Source organism: Heteronotia binoei, chromosome 18 (genome assembly GCF_032191835.1).
Source record: "Heteronotia binoei isolate CCM8104 ecotype False Entrance Well chromosome 18, APGP_CSIRO_Hbin_v1, whole genome shotgun sequence".
NCBI classification, from domain to species: Eukaryota; Metazoa; Chordata; class Lepidosauria; order Squamata; family Gekkonidae; genus Heteronotia; species Heteronotia binoei.
In genome coordinates this window covers 11,440,876-11,465,337 of record NC_083240.1, presented here as the reverse complement: position 1 = coordinate 11,465,337, position 24,462 = coordinate 11,440,876, and the positions used below count along the sequence as shown (strand labels likewise).

The 24,462-nt window shown below is 48.0% G+C and overlaps 2 protein-coding genes across 4 annotated transcripts in view; both read left to right on the top strand.

Annotated features, from left to right (window-relative positions):
- Positions 1–6,811, top strand: part of SLC35E2B (solute carrier family 35 member E2B) — a 30,364-nt gene extending 23,553 nt beyond the window's left edge. The window contains exons 8-9 of the mRNA XM_060259721.1: positions 3,168–3,313; positions 5,671–6,811. Of these exons, the coding sequence (XP_060115704.1) occupies positions 3,168–3,313; positions 5,671–5,920 (396 nt within the window). The 3' untranslated portion in view covers positions 5,921–6,811. The remainder of the gene's footprint in view (positions 1–3,167; positions 3,314–5,670) is intronic.
- Positions 6,812–12,368: 5,557 nt separating this feature from the next.
- LOC132587408 (cyclin-dependent kinase 11B) overlaps positions 12,369–24,462 on the top strand; it is a 37,989-nt gene continuing 25,895 nt past the window's right edge. The window contains exons 1-4 of one of the 3 annotated variants that reach the window (XM_060259719.1): positions 12,369–13,008; positions 16,205–16,332; positions 18,136–18,251; positions 19,823–19,947. In XM_060259719.1, the coding sequence (XP_060115702.1) occupies positions 16,222–16,332; positions 18,136–18,251; positions 19,823–19,947 (352 nt within the window). In that variant the 5' untranslated portion in view covers positions 12,369–13,008; positions 16,205–16,221. Of the gene's footprint in view, positions 13,201–16,204; positions 16,333–18,135; positions 18,252–19,822; positions 19,948–24,267; positions 24,359–24,462 lie in introns of those variants that run through there. The other 2 variants (XM_060259718.1, XM_060259720.1) reach the window with 2 other exon arrangements.

The window sequence follows — 24,462 nt, the reverse complement described above, 5'->3', positions numbered from 1 at the left end:
GTGAAAATGTCTAACCTGCTTTGAAAGTCACCTAAACCATCGCTGTGTCCAGTGGCAGTGAGTTCCACAAATAAATATTGAGGATGTGCGAAGATATATTTCCATCTGGCTATCCTGTCGTTACTCCTCAGTAACTTCTTTGCGTGCCCCTGAGGTTCCCTGTTAGGCTGAGGCAACTTCTCTTTAATAGTGTGCTTCTCGGTTCTAGCTGTAGCTCTTCTTTCTCTGTGCTCTCGAACATCCCCTTTCGTTCACAGCCTGAGGTCCTTGAGGGGTATCCAATGAAGTAGATGGGAATGAGATTTGGGACAAGGGAAATATTCTTTACTCAACAAGTGGTTAAAATGTGGAATTCACTCCCAGAGGATGTAGCGTTGGCCACAGGCAGGTAAAAAGGGGACGAAGCAGATTCGTGGAGGAGAGGTCTATCAGTGGCTACCAGTGTTCCCTCTAAGCTGAGTTAGTGTGAGCCAGCTTACCGTTTTTTAGCCTCTGGCTTACACATTTTTGACTTCGCTCAGGGAAAATGGCCCCAGAGCTTGCTAATATATGCAGTAGCTCATGACTTTAATGCCGGTAGCTCATAAGGTAGAATTTTTACTCGCAAGACTCAACAACTTAGAGGGAGGATTGGTGGCCACCAGCCATTGTGATTAAAGGGAAGCTCCACATTCAGAGGCAATCAGCCTCTGAATCTCAATGCCAGGAGCAGCCCTCGTTTCGGGCAAGGGCTCACAGGAGCGGAGGTCTGGAACCTCTGAATTTTATTGTGTTCTTGCTTTCTTACCCCCACTCCACCCCAAATACTTGCTTCCAGGCTCCATTGTTCAGTCCCCCTGTGAGAGTTGTGCTGAACTCTGGGCTTTGACAAACTTTCTAATATTTCCCCCCCCCCCCAAAAAAATGGGGAAATAATCCAAACATATTAAGCAAACAGACAGAACTCTTCATCATGCCACTGTGGCCACATAGGAGAAAGTAGTTTAAAACGTATGAGGGGAGTAAGGTTTCATTATGACAATGATAATTCAAGAAGCATTTTTAAAGTAGATGCTGAGTTTATATAATTTAGTACACCTTCTGGTAATGTCAGGGTTATGTGGCACAGGCAAGTGAGTTATGCTAATGAGCTGCAGCACCTCTTTTTCTGTGAAATGGCCCCTGGCCAGGGGGCAACATCATGAGGGGAAGGCCACAGCCTCTATGCCCTGTTGTTGAACCTCTAGAGGAACTGGTTGGCCACTGTGAGAGACAGCATTCTGGACTAGATGGGGCACTGGTCTGATCCAGCAGGGCTCTTCTGATGTTCTTATGAAGGCCTCAGTCTCTCTGCCCTGTTGTTGGCCCCTCAGAGGAACTGGTTGGCCACTGTGAGAGACAGGATTCTGGACTAGATGGGGCACTGGTCTGATCCAGCAGGGCTCTTCTTATGTTCTTATGAAGGCCTCAGTCTCTCTGCCCTGTTGTTGGCCCCTCAGAGGAACTGGTTGGCCACTGTGGGAGACAGGATTCTGGACTAGATGGGGCACTGGTCTGATCCAGCAGGGCTCTTCTGATGTTCTTATGAAGGCCACAGCCTCTATGCCCTGTTGTTGAACCTCTAGAGGAACTGGTTGGCCACTGTGGGAGACAGGATTCTGGACTAGAGGGGGCACTGGTCTGATCCAGCAGGGCTCTTCTGATGTTCTTATGAAGGCCACAGCCTCTATGCCCTGTTGTTGAACCTCTAGAGGAACTGGTTGGCCACTGTGAGAGACAGGATTCTGGACTAGATGGGGCACTGGTCTGATCCAGCAGGGCTCTTCTGATGTTCTTATGAAGGCCACAGCCTCTATGCCCTGTTGTTGAACCTCTAGAGGAACTGGTTGGCCACTGTGGGAGACAGGATTCTAGACTAGAAGGACCACTGGTCTGATCCAGCAGGGCTCTTCTGATGTTCTTATGAAGGCCTCAGTCTCTCTGCCCTGTTGTTGGCCCCTCAGAGGAACTGGTTGGCCACTGTGGGAGACAGGATTCTGGACTAGATGGGGCACTGGTCTGATCCAGCAGGGCTCTTCTGATGTTCTTATGAAGGCCTCAGTCTCTCTGCCCTGTTGTTGGCCCCTCAGAGGAACTGGTTGGCCACTGTGGGAGACAGGATTCTGGACTAGATGGGGCACTGGTCTGATCCAGCAGGGCTCTTCTGGTGTTCTTATGAAGGCCTCAGTCTCTCTGCCCTGTTGTTGGCTCCTCAGAGGAACTAGTTGGCCACTGTGAGAGACAGGATTCTGGACTAGATGGGGCACTGGTCTGATCCAGCAGGGCTCTTCTGATGTTCTTATGAAGGCCTCGGACTCTCTGCCCTGTTGTTGGCCCCTCAGAGGAACTGGTTGACCACTGTGTGAGACAGGATTCTGGACTAGATGGGGCACTGGTCTGATCCAGCAGGGCTCTTCTGATGTTCTTATGAAGGCCTCAGTCTTTCTGCCCTGTTGTTGGCCCCTCAGAGGAACTGGTTGGCCACTGTGAGAGACAGGATTCTGGACTAGATGGGGCACTGGTCTGATCCAGCAGGGCTCTTCTGATGTTCTTATGAAGGCCTCAGTCTCTCTGCCCTGTTGTTGGCCCCTCAGAGGAACTGGTTGGCCACTGTGGGAGACAGGATTCTGGACTAGATGGGGCACTGGTCTGATCCAGCAGGGCTCTTCTGATGTTCTTATGAAGGCCTCAGTCTCTCTGCCCTGTTGTTGGCTCCTCAGAGGAACTGGTTGGCCACTGTGAGAGACAGGATTCTGGACTAGATGGGGCACTGGTCTGATCCAGCAGGGCTCTTCTGATGTTCTTATGAAGGCCTCGGACTCTCTGCCCTGTTGTTGGCCCCTCAGAGGAACTGGTTGACCACTGTGTGAGACAGGATTCTGGACTAGATGGGGCACTGGTCTCATCCAGCAGGGCTCTTCTGATGTTCTTATGAAGGCCTCAGCCTCTCTGCACTGTTGTTGGCCCCTCAGAGGAACTGGTTGGCCACTGTGGGAGACAGGATTCTGGACTAGATGGGGCACTGGTCTGATCCAGCAGGCCTTTTCATAAGTACTTATGCTGTTTCCCCATCCTGCAGACTCCTGGCCTAATGAGATCTTCCTTTGCCAAGATCCTCTGCCTTTATGGATTTTTCCGTTTCCTTTTAGGATGTGCCAGTCATTGGGAAAAGCGGAAGGAGCTTCCGTTACAATCAAGACATCGTCGTGCTGCTGCTGATAGACGGAGTCCTGTTTCATCTTCAGAGTGTTACCGCTTATGCCTTGATGGGCAAAATTTCCCCAGTGACTTTTAGGTAAAACAAATTAAAGAAGAAAAAGTACGTGGGGTTAAAATGAGATCTGGCTTGTGCCCTTGGCCAAAAAAATGACTCCTGGGAACCGAAAAGGAACAACAACAACAAACCGAAGTGGGCAGCCCTCTTGGTCTGACAGAATAGAACAAAGTAGGAGTCAAGTTTCACCATTAAGACCAACAAAGTTATATTCAGAATGTAAGCTTTCGTGTGCTAGAAGCACACATTCTGAATAAAAAGCTTACATTCTGAATAAAACTGTGTTGGTCTTAAAGGTGCAACGTGACTCCTGCTTGTTCGACGACAACAAACCGTCCCTGATTTCTAAGCTCATAAAACAGTCTCCCAAATAGTATAAACAGCTGTGGGCCAGATGTTGATCTCTTTCCAGATCAGCAGATCTGTGATCACAGCAAGAAACAGCTGTTCATGATGACTCCCGTTGCCCGGTTTGGTTAAGGAAACCGCTTCAAGTCCTGTCTTGTTAAAAGGTGTGGTGTGAATTTTAGGAACTGGCTGTACCATTCAAGCTGATTGGCTGGCCCGTTAATCTATTGAAAACATGCCCCAAATAAATAGGTCAGCGGTTTTGTTTTTGTTTTTTTAATGGCTTCATTATGTGCAGTGTATGTCCAAAAAATAAAATGCAGATGCTGTTGTAGAAGATGTGTTCTTCCTGCAGGAGGAAATACCCCTCTGAACATATGACGCCGCCTTATACTGAATCAGACCCTGGGTCCATCAGAGTCAGTATTGTCTACTCAGACTGGCAGAGGCTCTCCAGGGTCTCAAGCTGAGGTTTTTCATGCCTACTTGTCTGGAATCCTTTTTAGTTGGAGATGCCGGGGATTGAGCCACCATCCCTCTGAATACAAGTGTTAATTTATTTAATGCGTTTATATCCTGCCTTTCTCTACATTGAGGACCCAAAGCGGCTCACAACATTCTCCTTTCCTCCATTTTATCCTCACAGCAGCCCTGTGTGGGAGGTGAGGCTGAGAGTGTGTGACTGGCCCAAGGTCCCCCAGTGAGCTTCCATGGCACAGTGGGGATTCAAACTTGGGTCTCTCTGATACTAGTCCGACACTCTTCACCACTATACTACATTGGCTCTACAAAGGTTTTCTTCAGAGCAGAAATCATGCCTCTTCTGAGATGACTCTGGCCACATCCCACGCCTGCAGGGCACCCTCTAGAACACGGGTGGCCAAACTTGCTTAACATAAGAGCCATGTAGGAAAAAAAGTCAGATGTTTGAGAGCTGCAAGACGAAGAAGGCAGGCAAACGTGGAGGGAGGGAGAGGTAGAAAGAAAGCAACTTTAACTTTAAATGCATTCTCCAAGCTGCTGGCTGGCTCGGCTTGGATAAGTGATTTAAAGTGAGAAATGCCCTCGCCAAGTTGGCTGATGGGGCGGTGGGGGCTTTGAGAGCCACAGCGTATACGTGAAAGAGCCACATGTGGCTCCTGTGCTGCAGTTTGGCCACCCCTGCTCTAGAAACACTTGTAAAAAGGTAAAGGTCCCCTGTGCAAGCACCAGTCGTTTTCGACTCTGTGGTGACGTTGCTTTCACAGCATTTTCACGGCAGACTTTTTATGGGGTGGTTTGCCATTGCCTTCCCCAGTCATCTACGCTTCCCCCCCCCAGCAAGCTGGACACTCATTTTACCGACCTCGGAAGGATGGAAGGCTGAGTCAGCCTGGAGCCGGCTACCTGAACCAGCTTCCGCTGGGATCGAACTCAGGTCGTGAGCAGAGGGCTCTGACTGCAGTACTGCAGCTTTACCACTCTGCGCCACGGGGCTCCTTAGAAACACTTGTATGTAAGCGTAAATCTGTCTTAGAAGAGGTGTTCCTTTCCCCCCCTCTTCTTACACCTTGGAAGGAGTGGCGCTTCTTCTACGATGGCTTCTGTTGCGATGTGTGCCTCATTCCAAAGCAAAGCCATCCCTTATTTTTATTCATATGGAAAGCTGTGCAGATTTAAGATCTTGAATTGCCATCTATAATTGACTTAAGCGTGCATCTTTAATTGCCATACCCTGACCTGGATAGCCCAGGCTGGCCCAGTCATATCAGATCGTGGAAGCTAAGCAGGGTTGGACTTGATTATTATTTGAGTGGGAGACCTCCAAGGAATAACCAGGGCTTGTGATGCAGAGGCGAGCAACAGCAAACCACCTCTGACCATCCTTTGCCTAGAAAACCCTACGGGGTCGCCGTAAGTCCGCAAAAAGAAATCGACTTAAACTTGCATTTGCAATCGACTTAAATGTGCACCTATAACTGACTTTGATTTTACTGGTCGGATGACAGCTGTCCTTAGAGTTAACTATTTGTATGCTTCTTGTCCTTCAGCGTCGCCAGCACAGTGAAGCACGCGCTGTCCATCTGGTTAAGTATTATCGTGTTTGGCAATAAGATCACCAGTCTCTCGGCCATCGGGACAGTTCTGGTGACCGTCGGGGTTCTGCTCTACAACAAGGCCAAGCAGCACCAGCAAGAGACCATCCAGGGCCTGGCAATGGCATCGACTCTTCAGACTCCCCAGGGCAAGAACGAAGACACAGAGCCTCTGATCTCCAAGGACTTAAAGCCGTATGAATGAGATGGCCCTCGGTCGCCGTGGTGGAACTGTGTTTTCAGAAGACTGCTCTCCTAGCGATTGGGCTGCACCTGAGGCCATCGTACTTGCAGCCTGGAGACGGGGTGGGGTCGGGGGAGGACATCTCACATTAGAGTACGGCAAAGGACAATCCAGCCAGGAGTTCTTTGAGAACAGGGCGGAAGAATTGCTGAGAAGCAAGCTTTTGCCTCTCTGACAAGCGCAATGCAAACAGGTACAGGTCTTTCGGTCCAAACCCTCCGCCCAGTGCAGAAGGCAGCAGCCTTTTTCGGCCACACTGCAAGCACGCAGCAAGATATGGAAACAGTCATACTTTCCCCGCCGTGTACGTGAGCAAAGCGGCAGTGTTTTGGAAGTGCTAAGGCACGTGGTTGGCTTCGACTTGCATCCTGGCCGGCGTCGACTATCACCAAGGGTCCAAAGTTCCAAGACGATGTCCAGAGTACCTCCTGGAAGTGGAACCAGCAAAAGGGATCTGGGGTGAGGGGGCAACGACACACTAACCACTAGCTCATTACGTGTCACCTCTGTACCCCCTGTCCCCCTCCCCCCCCCCAAATATTCACTACGACGGACCAAAGTTTCGCTTTGATGGAACTGATGCCACTAATTCTCTGGGCCGCACCTGCTGAAGACATTTAGCCATCAATGACGTGACATCAGCAATTTTAATTATGGATTTACCCACTTCCTGTCGTCAATTTCAGCGTCCCCTTGAATTGAGGTTCATAATGTGTTTTTTTAGGGCAAGGGTGGGCAGTAACATGCACCAGGGAACAGGAGGGTGAATAACTTGAATTTTTTTTTAATATTGATATAATATGTAGGCATGCAATAAAGAATTGACTCTTGGAGACAGGGGTTATGAAACCATTGCTGCGGGGTCTTTCCAGCGCTTAGGTGCTTCAGCGCTTCCTGTTTTGATATGAGGACCGGAGGCATTCTTCTGAGAGAAGATATTGCAAAGAAGACCGGGGGGTTGGGGGGGGAGGGGGGGAGGAAGAGTAGTTGGGTATTTTTAGAAAAATATAAACGGCAGAGATGTTTTGGCTGCTGCTTTGGTTTTCAGGCTGGCGTGCAAGATTTTAGAAGGCACGGGAGAGAACTGGTATGATCAGGCGGGCCAAGGTCTCCCTCCAATCCCCATATAGCGCCTTTCCCGCAAGTCCCTTTTGTCCAAGCCTGATGGCTGACAATTGGTTAAGCAGCTTGAGGCCCCGGGGAAAAAGTATCTCGGGCAGGATGTGGCACTTGGGGACTGTAACTGGCCCACATTTGAGCTGCTGTCTCTTCAGGTGCTTTGGGAAGCCCAGGGACCCTTGCCCGGTTCTCCTTTGAGTGGTGACGGAAACTGCCCAGTTAAGCGGACAAATGTATGTGGAGCCAATGTATCAATGTGGGGAGGGAGGGATTTGACAACAACCTGGGTCATTCTGGCCCTCTGATTTTGCAGGCTGCTTTAGACGTTGCCCGTTTCAGCTTTTTTTTGGTGGGGGGGGGCGCACTCCATGAGCATTTGTCAGGCATCCCCCTTCACAAGGGCTTAGGAGGCAGGGCCGTGCGTGCGCCGTGCTGAAAATGAAATCAGAACTCCATGCTGAATTTTACAGCTTGTGTAAACTGTCTGAATTGCAGTAATTTGCATGATTGCGCTCCACTGACTGCAATTCTCATTATTTCCCCTTCTGTTTGTACTCCAGGTGGAGAATAGCACAGCTCTTTCTCAGACCAGGGCAGTTGCGCCCTCTGTTCTCAACACCCCTTATTCGGCCGTTTCCCTCTGGCTGTTAAAAGAGTTTCCCAGGCTCTCAAACACATGGGTGCAACCATGAAGACTAGAAACCTTATTTTGGTTTGTTTCGGGATCAGAGCTGACCTTCTGTAGAAGGTGCATGCTGCAGCCCAGCTGCGATTTTTTGGTGCTTTTTCTGCAAAATCACAACCTAGTTTGTATATCATTTTATTTGTTGGCTTTCCTTATACTGGAGCAATACGCTGTTGCACATTCCGGCCATTCTGAAACCATCCATTTGTGTAGTCTCGTGTTCAGGGGCTTTTTTTTTTTTGTAGCAGGAACTTCTTTGCATATTAGGCCACACACCTCTGATGGAGCCAATCCCCCAAGAGCTTACAAGACACTTATTACTGTAAGCTCGTGGAGGATTGGCTACCTCAGGGGTGTGTGGCCTACTACCCAAAGGAGTTCCTGCTACAAAAAACCCAACAACCCTGCTCGTGTTGAGTTGGGAAAGGCGCTTCTTCGACTGAATTGCTTCCAGCTGGAGTAGACAATACTGAATCAGAGAGGCCAGCGGTCTGACTCCGTTTGACCATATACCTTAACAATCACTTCTTGTGTCGCAAAGGAAAGCACACACACACGAAAATCCCATAAAGTGTACATTTAGATAACACGTGTTTCAAGGCTGTAGAAGAATTCCTTCCTTTGTGAGAGAATGCCTTTTCTAAGACAGAACGTCTCTTCCGTGTTAGCATTTTTTAGCTAGGGAAACTGTCCGGTGAAAGACCTTCATCCTTAATGGAAAGGAGTTTTTAATGTAAGTTAATCCAAGCAAGAGGTCGGTGAAAGGTTGCTTTCACAACAATCGCAGAGGCTCGCGTGTATTCAGCGTTGCATGGCCTCTGTAATAATAAGCTGCAGGCTTTGGTTGGCTGTAGTGATCGCTGGCGATGCAATGTTTGACTTGTCCAAAGGTTTGCCTCTTCCAGTCTGACTTGCTGCAATTCAGTCTGACTTGCTGCAAGTCCACCAGGGCGTTCTCCCAAACTTTTGCCAAGGTGGAAGGTAATGGAGCATATCTCCGTCCCTGACAATTTAGTCTTGCGGTTAATCCTTCTCTTTAAGGAATCCTGGGATCTGTAGTTTTGGAAGGCTGTGGAAGGAGCTTCTCCATATCGTCCTTTACCCACTATTCTTTCAGGAGGAGAGAAGACCATGTCATTGAAGCTGTGAATGACTACTGAATCTGAGCTGTAGGTATTCCATGGCAGTCTTTCATCAAAGGCCTCAAACTCACAACCGATTTTGCAGTGCAGCAAGAGCTTGTTGAGTTAGGAATTTCTCTTGCCCACTCCTCTATAATGGCAAGCCGTTATCTTGCTGAGGACACTTGAAGGCTCACAATCGTTTATTTATTTTTTTTGCCAGTGCTTCTAAGACGGGGCCAAAGCATAAACGTATTGGCTGTCAACTTGAGACTGAAACATCTGAAACTTGAGATCAGTACATCACAGTATTGACCGTACCTTGAAAGTCTGTGAGCTTTTGAAACTTTCTTTCCATTCTAGTTGGCTTGACGCTCCTGTGACATCTGGTGTCGAATCTCCAGTCTAACGATCCTGTGGATAATGTATTGTGTCCTGTGCGAGATGCAAACACGTGAACTACAGAACATACCCAATGCAATTTTTTTTAATAAGGGGGGAAATCTATTGTGTAATCCTGTTTTTGTGCACTGTTATCTTCTGAGGATCTTGTTTTGTTATGAACAAATAAACCAGGCTGACTGTGTATACTGGCAGTTCTCCGGGTGGTTATTTGGATATTCTGAGCTTTACCATAATGTCACAACATTGTACACCTTGCATTTCATGATTCCTTCCCTGCTACTTGTTCCCTTTTTCTTCTCATGAAGTAGGACTGTAGCCAACAGCGGGCGGTGCCTCCTATTGAATCTGCTGCACCCCCACCCAATCTTCCCTTCCATTGGAAGATTGGGTGGGGTACTGCAGATTTGATTGGGGTGCCCCGCCCCCTCTGGCTGCAGTCCTCCTATCAGTTTGAGGACACATGGATTCTAGTCTGTGAAAACTTCTTCTAATATTTATCTGTTGCTTTCACTCTTCAAGGAGTTTCACACATTTTATTTTATAATCCTCATAACTGGGGGGGGGGGGTTGTATCAAAAGCCCAACAGGAACTCATTTGCATATTAGGCCACACACACCCTGCCATCGCCATTGTTTCACACAGGGCTTTTTGAAGACAAAGGCCAGCAAGAACTCATTTGCATATTAGACCACACCCCCTGATGCCAAGCCAGCTGGAACTGCATTTCTGTGTATTCCTGCTAAAAAAAAACCCCTGCTTATGATAGCAGCCCTGTTTGGCAAGTCAATAGTATTATTCCCAATTTACGGAAGAAATGAAAGAGGGGCAAAGAGAATGGTTTGCCTAAGGCAGGGGCCCCAGCCAATTTGAGTTCACAGGCCCCTTTGGAATTCTGATACAGGGCGGTGGATGCAATCACAAAATGACTGCTGCAAGGGGCGGAGCCACACAGCGGAAGCCCAAGGTAAGGGGAGGTAATTTAAAAAATACGCTAGGGAAGAGGAATGACAGAATAAAACCAACCTTGTGGTGGCTGCTGTCGATGAAATATTGTAATTTGCCCAGGGAATCTGATCTACAGTGGCCAATCAGAAGCCCAAGTTGGACCCACCCACTTTCTAAAAGCACTTTGTGCCAGGAGACACCATAGCAATTATGGGCACCACACTGGGGACAACTGGTCTAAGGCTATCAAAGGTTTGTGGTTGGAGGTGGGAAATTACACTTGCCATGGACAGTCTTTGGAATGGCTGCTCTGGAAGGTAGGGTTGCCAAGTCCAATTCAAGAAATATCCGGGGACTTTGGGGGTGGAGCCAGGAGCAAGGTTGTGACAAACATAACTGAACTCCAAAGGGAGTTCTGGCCATCAGATTTAAAGGGACCGCACACCTTTTAAATGCCTTCCCTCCACTGGAAATAATGAAGGACAGGGGCACCTTTTGGGGGGCTAATTAGAATTGGATCCTCTGGTCCAATCCTTTTGAAACTTGGAGGGTCTTTTGAGGAGAGACATTGGATGCTATGCTGCAAATGTGGTGCTTCTTTCTCAAAAAACAGCTCCCCCACTTCCCGAGCCCCAGATAACTGTGGATCAATTCTCCATTATATCCTATGGGAACTGGTCTCCATAGGGAATGGAATGCCCAGCAGACATTTCCCTCCCCCCGCCCGGCTTTCTGATGACCCTGAAGCGGGGAGTGGGGAGGGCCTCCAAACTGGGGGATCTCCTGCCCCCACCTGGGGATAGAAAACTAGCAAAAACACTGTGTAAAATGCATTTCAAACAATCATGCTACGATCATTCAATTCTTTTACATAACATTTGCCAAAGTGGATATAATTCATAACATTTCAATCAAGTTTAGTTCATATTCCATGTCCATTTGAAGTGAAAATCAATCCTGGAGGCTTGAAATCAAAAATAGATACAGTTCCTGTTTTTCTCATATATTTCCAGACGCAGGTAGTACCGTGAAAATGCTTGATGTGTTCCTTTAGGCAGCAGTCCACTTATCCAACCAGTGCGGCACTAGAACTGTACCTATTTTTTTTTAATTTCAAGCCTCCAGGATTGATTTTCACTTTAAATGGACTTATGGAATATGGACTAAACTTGATTGAAATGTTATGAATTATACGCACTTTGGCAAATGTTATATAAAAGCTTTGAATGAGCATAGCATGACTGTTTGAAATGCATTTTACACAGCATTTTTGCTAGTTTTCAATTATCTGTTCGTTGTGGTTTCCTGATGTGTTTAACTTACATACCTGGGGATTGGCAAACCTATTGGAAGGTGGAATCTGTGGCATTAGACCCCACTGAGAGTCTAAAGCCACCCTCCTCAACCCCCCCCCCCAAATTTCGAGGTTATTTTCAACCTGGGGCTGGCAGCCCTACAACAAGCCTGTGAGGTATATCAGGCTGAGAGTTTTGTCCTACAGTGTGGGGAGAAAGCAGTTTACTAGGGTGGTAGGCAGTCGTAGGGTTGCCAAGTCCAATTCAAGAAATATCTGGGGACTTTGGGGGTGGAGCCAGGAGACTTTGGGGTGGAGCCAGGAGACATTAGGGGTGGAGCCAAGATCAAGGCTGTGACAAGCATAATTGAACTTCAAAGAGAGTTCTGGCCATCACATTTAAACAGACGGCACACCTTTTCAATAATGAAGGATAGGGGCAACTTCTTTTGGGGCTCATAGAATTGGACCCCCTGGTCCAATATTTTTGAAACTTGGGGGGTATTTTGGGGAGAGGCACTAGATGCTATACTGAAAATTTGGTGCATCTACTCCAAAAAACAGCCCCCCCAGAGCCCCAGATACCTATGGATCAATTCTCCATGATTTTCTATGGGAATAAATCTCCATAGGGAATAACTGAGTTCCCAGCAGACATTTCCCTCCCCTCCCCCCGCTTTCTGACGACCCTGAAGCGGGGGGAGGGTCTCCAAACCGGGGGATCCCCTGCCCCCACCTGGGGATTGGCAACCCTAGGCAGTCGCAATGAATTCTGTATTACTGTCAGAATTGTTTGGCTCCTTGTGTCACTTTAAAAATGCCAAGGAAAATACTGTTTCCATTTTATAACTGGTTCTGGGTGAAAATAGAAACACAGTCCCTAATTTGTTTTTAAAAACGAATGACGTGGGCAGAACCCAAGAAATTCAAATAAAACAAGTCTCATGTACTTTAAGGCATAAGTTCGTCATCGTAGCCCTATTATTTAGAGAGGAGTCCTCCTCAAGCAGCCGTTACCGTCCTCGTGGGGAATCGAACTCGCGGTGCATATTTCTCCAGGAAAACGACCAATGCGAACAGAGCCCCTCCCTGCGCATGTGTGACCACTCTTCTGCCCGTAGTTACGCGACGACTACAGCGGCGCACGCTCAGGTTCTTCCGGTTTCAAACGGAACCGCTTGGCACACAAACGAGGCTGGCTGTCCTAGAGCGTCGCAAGGACCAAAATGGCTGCTTTCAATCTTTTTTTGTCTCCCCTACTGAAGAGTAGGCAAAATGGGTCACTCCAAATTCCCCTTCGTAAAAATCTACTCGAAATGACGTGAGCCGCTCACGGAACACTGGCGTCCCCTTTCTGGTGTCGTCAAACTGTGCGCGCCCGGTGCCGGAAGTGACGTACTAGTTGGGCGCCGGGTTTCTGAACGTTCAGTTTCCACCAGTGGGATTGCGGAGGCGACGGCGCTAGTGGCGGGGAGGACGGTGAGAGGCGTGAAAGCGGCAGGCGGGGGGCTGAGGCGGGCCTGGTTCCCCTCTTGCCGCTACGGGAGAATGTTGGGCGAGGGATAGGACCTGGAATTGGGGCTTGTTTGGGGTCTGTGGAGGCTCCTTGCGAGGAGGGGACAGTGGTGGCCTGGCCTGTTGTGGTTCTGCTTGTGGGACCCCATTTGGAAGGTATTTTCGCCCTATTCTGGCCGGCCTGCTTCCAAAGGAGGATATTGTTTAAGAACAAAGTTGGAGTCTGATAACACCTTTAAGACCAACATTTTTTTTATTGAGGATGTAAGCCAGGGATGGCCAAAATGCGGCTCAGGAGCCACATGTAGCTCTATCACACATATTGTGTGACTCTTAAAGCCCCCATCAGCCAGCTTGGAGAAGGCATTTGTCTCTTTAAATCACTTATCCCAGCCAAGCCAGCAGGTGGCTTGGAGAATGCATTTAAAGTTGAAGTTGTTTTATTTCCACCTCTCTCCCCCACCCCCACCCCCCGTCTATTTGCCTGCCCACCTTCCTTGCGGCTTTCAAACATGTGACATTCATGTCTTGTGGCCCTCAGACATCTGACGTTTATTCTATGTGGCTCTTATGTTAAGCATTACCCCTGATGTAAGCTTTCGTGTGCTAAAAGCACACTTCATCACACAATTGTATGGGTTGGAATTAGCAGACCTACCTATAGAGAGAGTGGGCAGTGAATTAGTTTGCAAAATAGTGAAAATGGTTTTTCAACAGATTAAAAGAATAGCAAGTTGGGGTCTGGTATTCCTGAATAAAGCATTCCTCGTCTTAAAGGTGCTACTGGACTCCAGCTTTGTTCTGTCGCTTCAGACCAATGCAACTGCCCACCAAGATATTGGGTGACTTATAAAAGCGCATCCTCACTGAGCGACAGGTTTGTGGGGAAAGGATGGTGAATTTGAGACTCTTCTATTTGGGAGGAGGAGCCCCAAAAGAGGACGGGGCAACATAAGTTCGTAAAATGATACATGACTGTTTTGTCTTTCTTTCTGTCTATCGTGATGCTTCATTTTAGATATTTAAAATATATCTTGCCTTGGCACTGAGATGTCTTCCCTGTGCTATATCACACCGCAGTCACAAATAAAACAGTATTACCAGTGATACCTAGGCTTGAGTACAATAGCTCCTTTTTTTGTGGTGTAAGCTTTTGAGAATAAAAACTCCTTTTGTCAGGTACTAATAACATTGTTGTAAAATTACGTATGTTGAATAGTCAGCTATAACCCGCCAACAGATCCAGTATCGTTCGCAGAAAGCGCTTGAAATAAAATGTTCTTGCATGCCTTGCGGAAAGCAAGGAGCTTTCTGCTCTACAACTGGCACCCCGTGCAGTGAGTGTTTAATAGGTTGTGGCAACAAAGCCCTGCTCTTCACATCTGGCATTACTAACTTAGGGAGCTCACTGCTGATTGGTGTAGGGTCTGCTGCCAGCACGGGGATTTAAAAAGACATTGGTCAAATTCACAAGGCTATCCATAACTGCTTGCTGCAGTGGCTAAAATAAACTTGCAGTCCACTTGTGATTATCACTTGTTGAAGTGCAGCTGGAAGGCGAAACAATCTTTTGCCTTTTGTTTCTGCGTCTGCCTCTCAAGGCATCTTATTGGCTGCTGTGGGAAACAGGATGCTGGATTAGAAAGCAACCGGTTGGTTTCACCTAGCAAGGTGTTTCTTATGTCCGTGTTTATACAGGAACATGGGTACAAGATGCTGGAGCGCTGCTTCCCTTTTGTCCCAGACCAGATAGTAAGCATTGCTCAGGATGCTAGAAGTGCAGAATCTCCATGCTGAGTGTGCTGAGTTCTAGTTTGAGATTTAATGTTCTTAAGAGCTAGGGTTTTTTTTTTTAAAAGCAGTTTATGCTTTCTAAAGTGCTGAACAGTGATTCAGAGCAAGTAAATGCAGTGTAGAGAAGAACTGTTGTTGATGTGCTTTGGGGAGGACAGAGGACCCGGGAAGAGATTCTTGGCAAAGCATTAACAAGAAGAAGATGACATTGGATTTATATTCTGCCCTCCACTCAAGAGTCTCAGAGCGGCTCACAATCTCCTTTATCTCCCTTCCCCACAACAGACACCCTGTGAGGTGGGTGGGGCTGAGAGGACTCTCACAGCAGCTGCCCTTTCAAGGACAACCTCTGCCAGAGCTATGGCTGACCCAAGGCCATTCCAGCAGCTGCAAGTGGAGGAGTGGGGAATCAAACCTGGTTCTTCCGGATAAGAGTCCACACACTTAACCACTACAGTACACCAAACTGGCTCTCTTAAGAGTGTTGAGTCATTTGATTAAGAGTGTTACAGATACGTATGTCTTTGTTTTCATGTCTAAAATGTTAGGAAATAAGAGCCAGTGTAGTGTAAGCAATTACAGTGTTGAACTAACATCTTTGAGACCCAAGTTTGAGTACCTACTCTGTCATGGAAACTTGCTGGGTAACCTTTGGTGTAATGGTTAAGAGCGGCAGACTCCAGTTGATTTCCCCACTCCTCCACCTGCAGCTACTGGGTGACCTTGGGTCAGTCACAGTTCTCTCAGAACTCTCTCAGTCCCACTTACAGGGTATCTGTTGTGAGGAGAGGAAGGGAAAGAGATTGTAAGTCACTCTGAGTGAAAGATGGTATATAAATTCAAGCCTCCCCCCCACCTCATAGGGTTGTTGTGACTATAACATGGAGGAGAGGAGAATGGTATAAACTGTAGACTGGGAGACCAGTTTGGTGTAAGTGTGCGGACTCTTAACCGGGAGAACTGGGTTTGATTCCTCACTCCTCCACTTACAGCTGCTGGAATGGCCTTGGGTCAGCCATAGCTCTGACAGAGGTTGTCCTTGAAAGGGCAGCTGCTGTGAGAGCTCTCTCAGCCCCACGCACCTCACAGGGTGTCTGTTGTGGGGGGAGAAGATATAGGAGATTATAAGCCACTCTGAGTCTGATTCAGAGAGAAGGGCAGGGTATAAATCTGCAGTCGTCGTAGTCTTCTAACCCCTTTGGGTGGGAAAGGCAGGGTACAAATGGAGTAAATAAGTAAAGTAAGTGGAAACTAATGTGATGGGGCAGAAGGGCAGAGTCATCCGATGGACCATTGGCCAATCTAAAAGGAAATGAGACTCAGGCAGAGGTGATGCAGCCTCACTGGTTGTTGCATTCCTTTCCAGTGCCTTGTCTGACGCAAATGGGTGATGAAAAGGAATCTTGGAAAGTGAAAACGTTAGATGAAATTCTTCAGGAGAAGAAACGCCGAAAGGAACAAGAGGAGAAAGCAGACATAAAGCGTCTAAAAAATGTAAGCTTGCCATGATTCTCAAAATCAACCTTTTCCTTGCTTCTGTGTACTGTGAGGTGAGAAACTTCTTTGCAAGTGTTGCTGTTGTGTTGCTCAGAATCCCAGTTTTCTTCCCATTTGAATGGTGGTTTAGCACTGAGTTCAGCAAGTATAGGTTGCTGCAGCAGCATCCGTGATCTACATTTGGGCTGGTTTGCCCATTGGTTTACAGATCTCTTGTCTCACCCAGTTAAGCCCTTAAATCTCCAACTCATTTGCCTTCCAATTTCTAGACCTAGCCGTGGTTTTCTTCTCTCCAGTTAGCTTGAATGAGAAATCTGCACGTGCAGCGATCAATCATTCGTATTTGTGTTATTTATAGCCCCTCACTTGGATTTAAGGCAGATTACACAGAGGGAGTCGATCCAGTCAGCAGGATGGGAGATTCAGTAAACAATACTTTGGGCTGCAGAATAATTCCCCTACCCCGGAAGGTGAATTGTGTAGGCCTGGACAAAAGGGAGTGTAGGAGATAATGTCCTGCCAATGTAGTAAGAATATCTGGGTTAGAAATCCAACCCATCAGATTACTACAGCCCAGGTACTTGTTCCAAGACAAGGCAGGTGTGTTTGATGAGCGGGGCATGCAGAAGCCGTCTTGGTCCCCTTCATGCTTTTCTGTGACTAACCTGCCTCATAAATCTTTTCACAAAACCATGTTCTTGAATAAAGGTGTTGCCGTAAAGTAGCATAGATTTATGTTTCAGTTAAATAATTGTAATGCATGGAGGAGAGATCTATCCGTGGCTACTAGGCATGGTAACTAAAGGGAACCTGCATGTTCAGAGGCAATCAGCCTTTGAATCCCAATGTTGGATATAATCAGGGGAAGGCCTCTATACCCTGTTATTGGCTGTCCAGAGGAACTAGTTGGCCACTCTGTGAGACAGGAGGCTGGACTAGATGGACCACTGGTCTGATTCAACAGGGCTCTTCTGATGTTCTTATGTAGGCCTCAGCCTCTCTGCCCTGTTGTTGGCCCTCCAGAGGAACTGGCTGGCCACTGTGTGAGACAGGAGGCTGGACTAGATGGACCTCTGGTCTGATCCAGCAGGGCTCTTCTGATGTTCTTATGAAAGCCTCGGCCTCTCTGCCCTGTTGTTGGCTGTCCGGAGGAACTAGTTGGCCTCTGTGTGAGACAGTATGCTGGACTAGATGGGCCCTAATTGGTCTGATCTAGCAGGACTCTTCTGATGTTCTTAAGAAGGCCTCAGCCTCTATGCCCTGTTGTTGGTTGTCCAAAGGAACTAGCTGGTCACTGTGTGAGACAGGATGCTGGACTAGATGGACCGCTGGTCTGATCCAGCAGGGCTCTTCTGATGTTCTTATGAAAGCCTCGGCCTCTCTGCCCTGTTGTTGGCTGTCCGGAGGAACTAGTTGGCCCCTGTGAGAGACAGTATGCTGGACTAGATGGGCCCTAATTGGTCTGATCTAGCATGGCTCTTCTGATGTTCTTATGAAGGCCTTGGGCTCTGTGCCCTGTCGTTGGCCCTCCAGAGGAACTAGTTGGTCACTGTATGAGACAGGATGCTGGACTAGATGGCCCACTGGTCTGATCCAGCAAGGCTTTTATGTTCTCATGCAGTAATAGATGAAGTTTGTCAGGCTTAGATCTCACCCATCTCCTATGCAAGAACATGCTGGTCTTTATCCTGCAATGTTGTTGGGTTTTTTTACTGACCAAAACAGAAAAATAGCTGAGCCATTTATGAAATGCAAAGCAAGCGGAACTTTTCATTTTCTCTCCCCTTCGCCCAACTGTAGTCTGATGATCGGGATTCAAAGCGCGATTCCCTTGAAGAGGGAGAGCTGAGAGACCACCGCATGGAAATAACAATCAGGAATTCACCATATAGGAGGGAGGACTCTATGGAAGACCGGTAAGAAACTCACAGCGAGCGTGTTCTAATTAGGTACCAGTTCTGATCATGACCGTTGCTCGTCCTTCTGTAGTCATAATTGCACGGATTAGGCCACACCTGGAATAAATATCATGTGCAGTTCTGGAAGCCTTACATGGAGCGGGTGCAGAAGAGAGCAATGAGGGCGGTCAGGAGCCTGGAGACCAAGCCTTACGAGGAAAGGCTGAGGGACTTGGGAATGTTCAGTCTGGAGAAGAGGAGGCTGAGGCGGTGTGTGTGTGTGGGGGGGGGGGACACGATTGTTCTCTCCAGTATCTGAAAGGCTGTTACTCCGAGGAGGGCAGGGAATTGTTCCTGTTGGCAGTAGAGAACAGGACTCGCAAGAATGGGCTTAAATTAAAGGTGGGAAAGGATTGGCTGGATATTAGGGGGGGGGGGATCACAAGAAGAGTAGTCCAGCTACCCAGTGAGGTGGTGATCTCTCCTTCAGGCAGCAGCTGGATGGACATTTGCCAGGGATGCTGTAGGCCAGGGGTGGCCAAATTGGCTCACACACATTGTGTGGCTCTTGAAGCCACCCCCTGCCCCATCAGCTTGGAGAAGGCATCGGACTCTTTACGTCACTTCTCCAAGCCAAGGCAGCCAGTGGTCCATCAGATGACTCTGCCCTTCTGCCCCATCACATTAGTTTCCACTTACTTTACTTATTTACTCCATTTTCTTTCCACATCTCCCTCCCTCCCCCTTCTATTCCCCTCCCTTCTGGCTCTCAAACATCTGTCATTCATGTCTTGTGGTTCTCAAACATCTGTCATTCATGTCTTGTGGCTCTCAAACATCTGACATTTATTCTGTGTAGCTCTTACGAAAACCATGTTTGGCCACCCCTCCTTTAGGCTGATCCTGTATTGAGTAGGGGTTGGACTAAATGGCCTGTGTGGCCCCTTCCAACTCTTATGATTCTAATGAGATGTTCACCTCTGACCTCCATATGAGCGCCTCCATTATGTGTGAGTGGTGAATAGCCATTCCTCCGGTTGCTAATGGCAAACAACTCCTTTCCTGTATCCATTGTTTTCCCCGCCTCTCACTATTCTTGTTTTCTTTCTCCTGTATTGGGGCAAAGATAGATAGAAGACTCAACTGTGCGTTCACGGAGATCAATAGCTGATGACAAAACTGTCATTACTTGGTTATTAATGAGTTTTTTCCAGACAACTGTTTGCCATTGAAAAAGATAATACATTTGTTTTTTTCTGAATTGCAAGGTCTTTTTTTTTTTAAAGTTGTTCTGCAATCATTAAGCAGTTGATAGAAAAGGCTAGGCCTTGGCTCTATGGAAGGAGATGTTAAAGAACCATTGTTGCTTTCTTTCAAGCGATCACTGTGCCAGAAATGATAATTGGGTGTGTGAGGTGAGCTAGTAACTTCATACATAGCTAAAACTCAATGCCTATCACTCTAGTCATTGCCTGGGAGCTCTTAGCACAGCTGTTCTGGGCTCCCCTTACGATGAGCAGGGCATAAGCAATAATTTTGTCCCTTGTTGCTTCTCTGTTTGGGTCCGTGCATGGACGTGCGTTCCGCAGAGGAGAGGAAGACGACTCCCTGGCTATCAAACCGCCCCAGCAGATGTCACGGAAAGAGAAGACCCACCACAGGAAGGACGAGAAGAGAAAAGAGAAGCGGAGGCATCGCAGCCACTCGGCAGAAGGTGCTCCAGTCGTTTCTTCGCTTTCCCTTGGTAGTACCTTAGAGCGGCCTGGCCGGCACAGTGTGGAACTGGCGATCTTTGCAAGCACAGCAGTCTCTGTAGCCTGGTGTGCAGCATGGTGGTGGGGCAGTGCTTGCCTCTGCCACCCTTGTGCTGTGGGTGAGCTTTTCATGTTGCAGTGGTGGGTGCTGTGGGTTTCCAACTACCGATTTCGCTGACGAGCCGCTCTCTCTTTCATATTCCCTTCCCCAAGCTGTCGGTCAGGCCCAGCTCTCGGGCTATTTGTTTGCCTCTTCCAGACCTGCCCATAAATGAGATAAGGACCTTATGCTCTTTTAGACTACTGAGTTCAGTATAGAATGTAGTCTGATTTGGAAGAGTTTTGGATGGGGGAGTAGAAACCAAACGTTTGCCGTATTGAATGTGGCCAGTGAATTTGTGGGCTTCTGTCCAGAGTGCTGCGGCTTGTATCGTACCAGCTGGATACTTCCTTCCAGTGGGAGAGGCTCTTTCAAAGGGTAGGATATATTAAAAACTAGTGAGGGCAGCTATATGACGACAAAGGAACAAGGCTTTTTTTTTGTAGCAGGAACTAGGCCACACACCCTTGATGTAGCCAACCCTCCCAGAGCTTACAGGGCCCTACTGTAAGCTCCTGGAGGATTGGCTGCATTATGGGGTGTGTGGCCTAATATGCAAAGGAGTTCCTGCTACAAAAAAAGCTCTGGAAAGGAAGTCACACTGTCCCTTTGGAATCAGGAGCTCTGCAAAAGGGCAAGCACCTGCGGGCTTATTCCTTTCGCCAGACTGAAGCTGGCAAATGCCAAAAGCACAAAGGCATTAACTCTTGCAAGGATGTTTGGATCAGAGTCCCCCTCCCCACAAGTGGCGAGACTTGATGCAGAATACAGTCATAATGTAAAGTCTCTATGTAACCCCCTGGTCCGTTTGATTCCAGCCAAGCAACCATTATAGACCTGAATGTACTCAGAACTGGTGGTCCATTTGCTCCTTGGGAGGAGTTGAACTGGCCTGGAATTCTTGTAACTGGTCCTCTGTGACTTTTTGTCTTCTAAAAGAACTTTATCAGAAGAAGCTTTCTGTTGTGGAGGAAGACTTTTGCAGAGAGGATTTATAGGGTCCCGCCCTTTGACACTTCACATTCTGCATATTTAAGACCACAGATTTATACCCCACCCTTCTCTCTGAATCAGTCTCAGAGCGGCTTACAATGTCCTTTGTCGCCTTCCCCCACAACAGACACCTTGTGAAGTGGGTGGGGCTGAGAGAGCTCTCCCAGAAGCTGCTCTTTCAAGGAGAACTCTGCGAGAGCTATGGCTGACCCAAGGCCATTCCAGCAGGTGGAGGTGGAGGAGTGGGGAATCAAACCCGGTTCTCCCAGATAAGAGTCCTCGCACTTAACTACTACACCAAACTGGCTCTCCAGGGTGTATTGTTTGAGGGCTCCTATCTCTTCTGCGAGCAGCTGGTCATTACCTTTGTCTCCAAATGACCGAGGCTGTGAGTTATGTCCCTGTATGCTGCCCCAGTGCTAATACGTAATGGGGGGTGGAAGTAGGAGGATGGGCATCAAGAAGATTCTCTAAGGAAATACCAAAGAGCATAAAGGTTTGAAACATATTTGTGTTTTAAGTAAAAAATACTATTGTCAATTGGGTTTTGCCTGGGCCCTTTATAAAGTTTTATCTCCAGTACCTGGCATTACATTCTAAGGCACGCACGGCCTGGCTTGATAAAATGACGTCTGTGTCAGATCCGGCCCTTGTAACAGATGAGTTTGACACCTCCAGTTTACAATGTTGTTGTCTTTGTGGGTTTCGAGTTTGCTGAGATAATCCCCTCCTGTCTCCTGCCACCGTCGCAGGCTTGTGTCCGGCTCAAACATTCCAAAGACTTACAGACACTTAGGTATTCTCAAAAGATTTCTGCCGATTCCCTCCCCCCCTTCTGCTGCAGCCCCTTGAGGTCTTCCCTGAATTTGTTCCTGGGAGACCAGGAGACCCTCCTAGCAGATGCAGGGACCAGAGTGAGGTATACAGTGGGAGGGAGAATCAGCGGGAATCACTGCCCCCTCTTCAGAAAAGTTAAGTGTCCCGAAGTCTTCAGAACGCAGGGTGGAATCTAGATCGCTGGTTAAGAGTCTCAGGAAGCTTAAGGTGGCATCAGTGAGAAAGCAAATTCCCTGCAAGGTTGCCCTGAAAGCCTGCCTAGCTGTAGCAACAAGTCAAGGTTTGGCAGTTGCCTGGTGAGCCAGCGAACATCGTCTTGGGTTTACCTGCTCCCCTGGTGCCCAGGTTTTTTTGTATCCTGTGATCTTAATAATAATAATAATAACTTTTAATTTATATCCCGCCATCCCCGCCGAAGCAGACTCAGGGCGGCTTACATAACATAATACTACATTACAGTAATACAACAATAAAATATCCCAATTTACAATCGTTTCTCAAATAAATAAATCATTACATTAAAAACATCAATTAAAACAACGTTTAAAACCATAGATTAGTTTGGTGCTGCGATCTTAATATAACATAGCTTTGCATAACGATGGTATAATAATTCCACATTAAAAAGCCAGTTGGAAGAGGATGGTCTTGCAGGCCCAGCGGAACTGGTTAAGGTCCCGCAAAGCCCGTACCTCTTTTGGTAACTGGTTCCACCAGCGGGGAGCTGTAACTGAGAAGGCCCGCTCTCTTGTCATTTTCAATTTGGCCTTCTTGCAGAAGTATAGGATACAGTACAGGATGGGAGGCCAACAGAATCAGAATCCATCATCCTGAGAACCTCCATTTTGATTGTAAAACACAGGAAGCGAGTTTCTCAGGTTTATGAAGACCCACTTGAAAGCATACAGGTGACGTTTGTGAAATCTCAGAAGGCTGAGTGCGGCTGGCCACCTTTCCCGAGGTCGAGGGCGACATATGGGCATATGAAGCTGCCTTATACTGAATCAGACCCTCGGTCCATCAAAGTCAGTATTGTCTACTCAGACTGGCAGCGGCTCTCCAGGGTCTCAAGTTGAGGTTTTTCACACCTATTTGCCTGGACCCTTTTTTGGAGATGCCAGGGATTGAACCTGGGACCTTCTGCTTTCCCGTGCTTAACAGAACAGGAATTACCGTATTTTTCGGACCGTAAGACGCACTCCCCCCCCCCCAAAAAAAAGTGGGGGGGAAAGTGTGTGTGTCTTATGGAGCGAAGGTACGTACCTTCTTTGGGGGGGGGCGATCAGCTGCCTCTGCCTCTGATCCGGCGCTTCCCCCGCGCATCCCTGCCTGTCTCCATCTTCTTCCAGCAAGCGCTGGGATCGCTCCACGTGGCCCCACCACAAACCCAGCGCTTGATGAGCGCCAGCTGCGGAGGGGGCAGCGTGCTTCCTCCTTGTCTGTCTGCCTGGCTCCACCTCTGATGCTTAAAGCAAGCGCTGGGATCGCTCCCTCCGCCCTCCGATCCCAGCGCTTGCTTTAAGCATCACAGCTGAAGCCAGGCACACAGGCAAGGAGGAAGCACGCTGCCCCCTCCGCAGCTGGCGCTCGCAAAGCGCTGGGTTTGCGGTGGGGCCACGTGGAGTGATCCCAGCGCTTGCTGGAAGAAGATGGAGCCAGGCAGGGAGGCGCGGGGGAAGCGCCGGATCGGAGGCAGAGGCAGCGGATCGCCCCCCAGGAGGAAGGTGCGTCCTATCGTCTGGAGTGCCTTATGGTGCAAAAAGTACTGTAAGTAATCTCAGAACAGTCTGCAGAGTGAGTCACGGCCCAGGAGAGAAACTCTGCAAACTGGTTTAAATAATCAGGTGGCAAAGCTCAAGTTTTTCTAAGGGCAGAAGGCCACGATGTTAACTCCTTTTGGCTCCTGAGCTTCAGCATTGTTTCTGCACTGCAGATCACCGTCGATTGCTAAGGGAAAGGCTGACGGTTTCATATTCCACTTCATTTCCTGCCCTCCCAAAATTAAAAACCCTAAAAACGTTCCTCCTGCAACGGCCTTCTTGTCCCTCACCTTTGGATGGCCTCCTCTTAATACATCATCTACCAGAGCCCCTCCCATTTCAGCAATGGCTCTTGCCCTGCAAGAAGGCAAGGAGAGGGTCATCCTTGGTGGTTTTTAGGAAGCTCTGTGTGTTTTATTTGCTGTGGCTTTTAACGGGGTTTGAACTGTAGGGAATTTCTTTGGGGGGGGAGAATTGATGGAGATGGTTTTTTTTTAATTATGGTTTTAATTTAGCCACCTTGAGCTGCAGGGGAAAGGTGGGGTTAGAAATACTTCAATAAACTGAGATCGGTATCCTGTTTCCAACAGCGGCCAGCTGGGTGCCTCTGGAAGTTCCCAAGCAGGGTATATGAAAGCGGCGGCCGCTCCCTTTTGTTTCTCCCCGGCACCAGCCAGTAAGGTATACCGCCTCTAAACACTGATCCTCTGTTTAGCAGTGCTAGTTACTGATAGTACACATATGGAGGATGAGCCTCGTCGTTTTTTAAAGTCATCAGTAGCTAA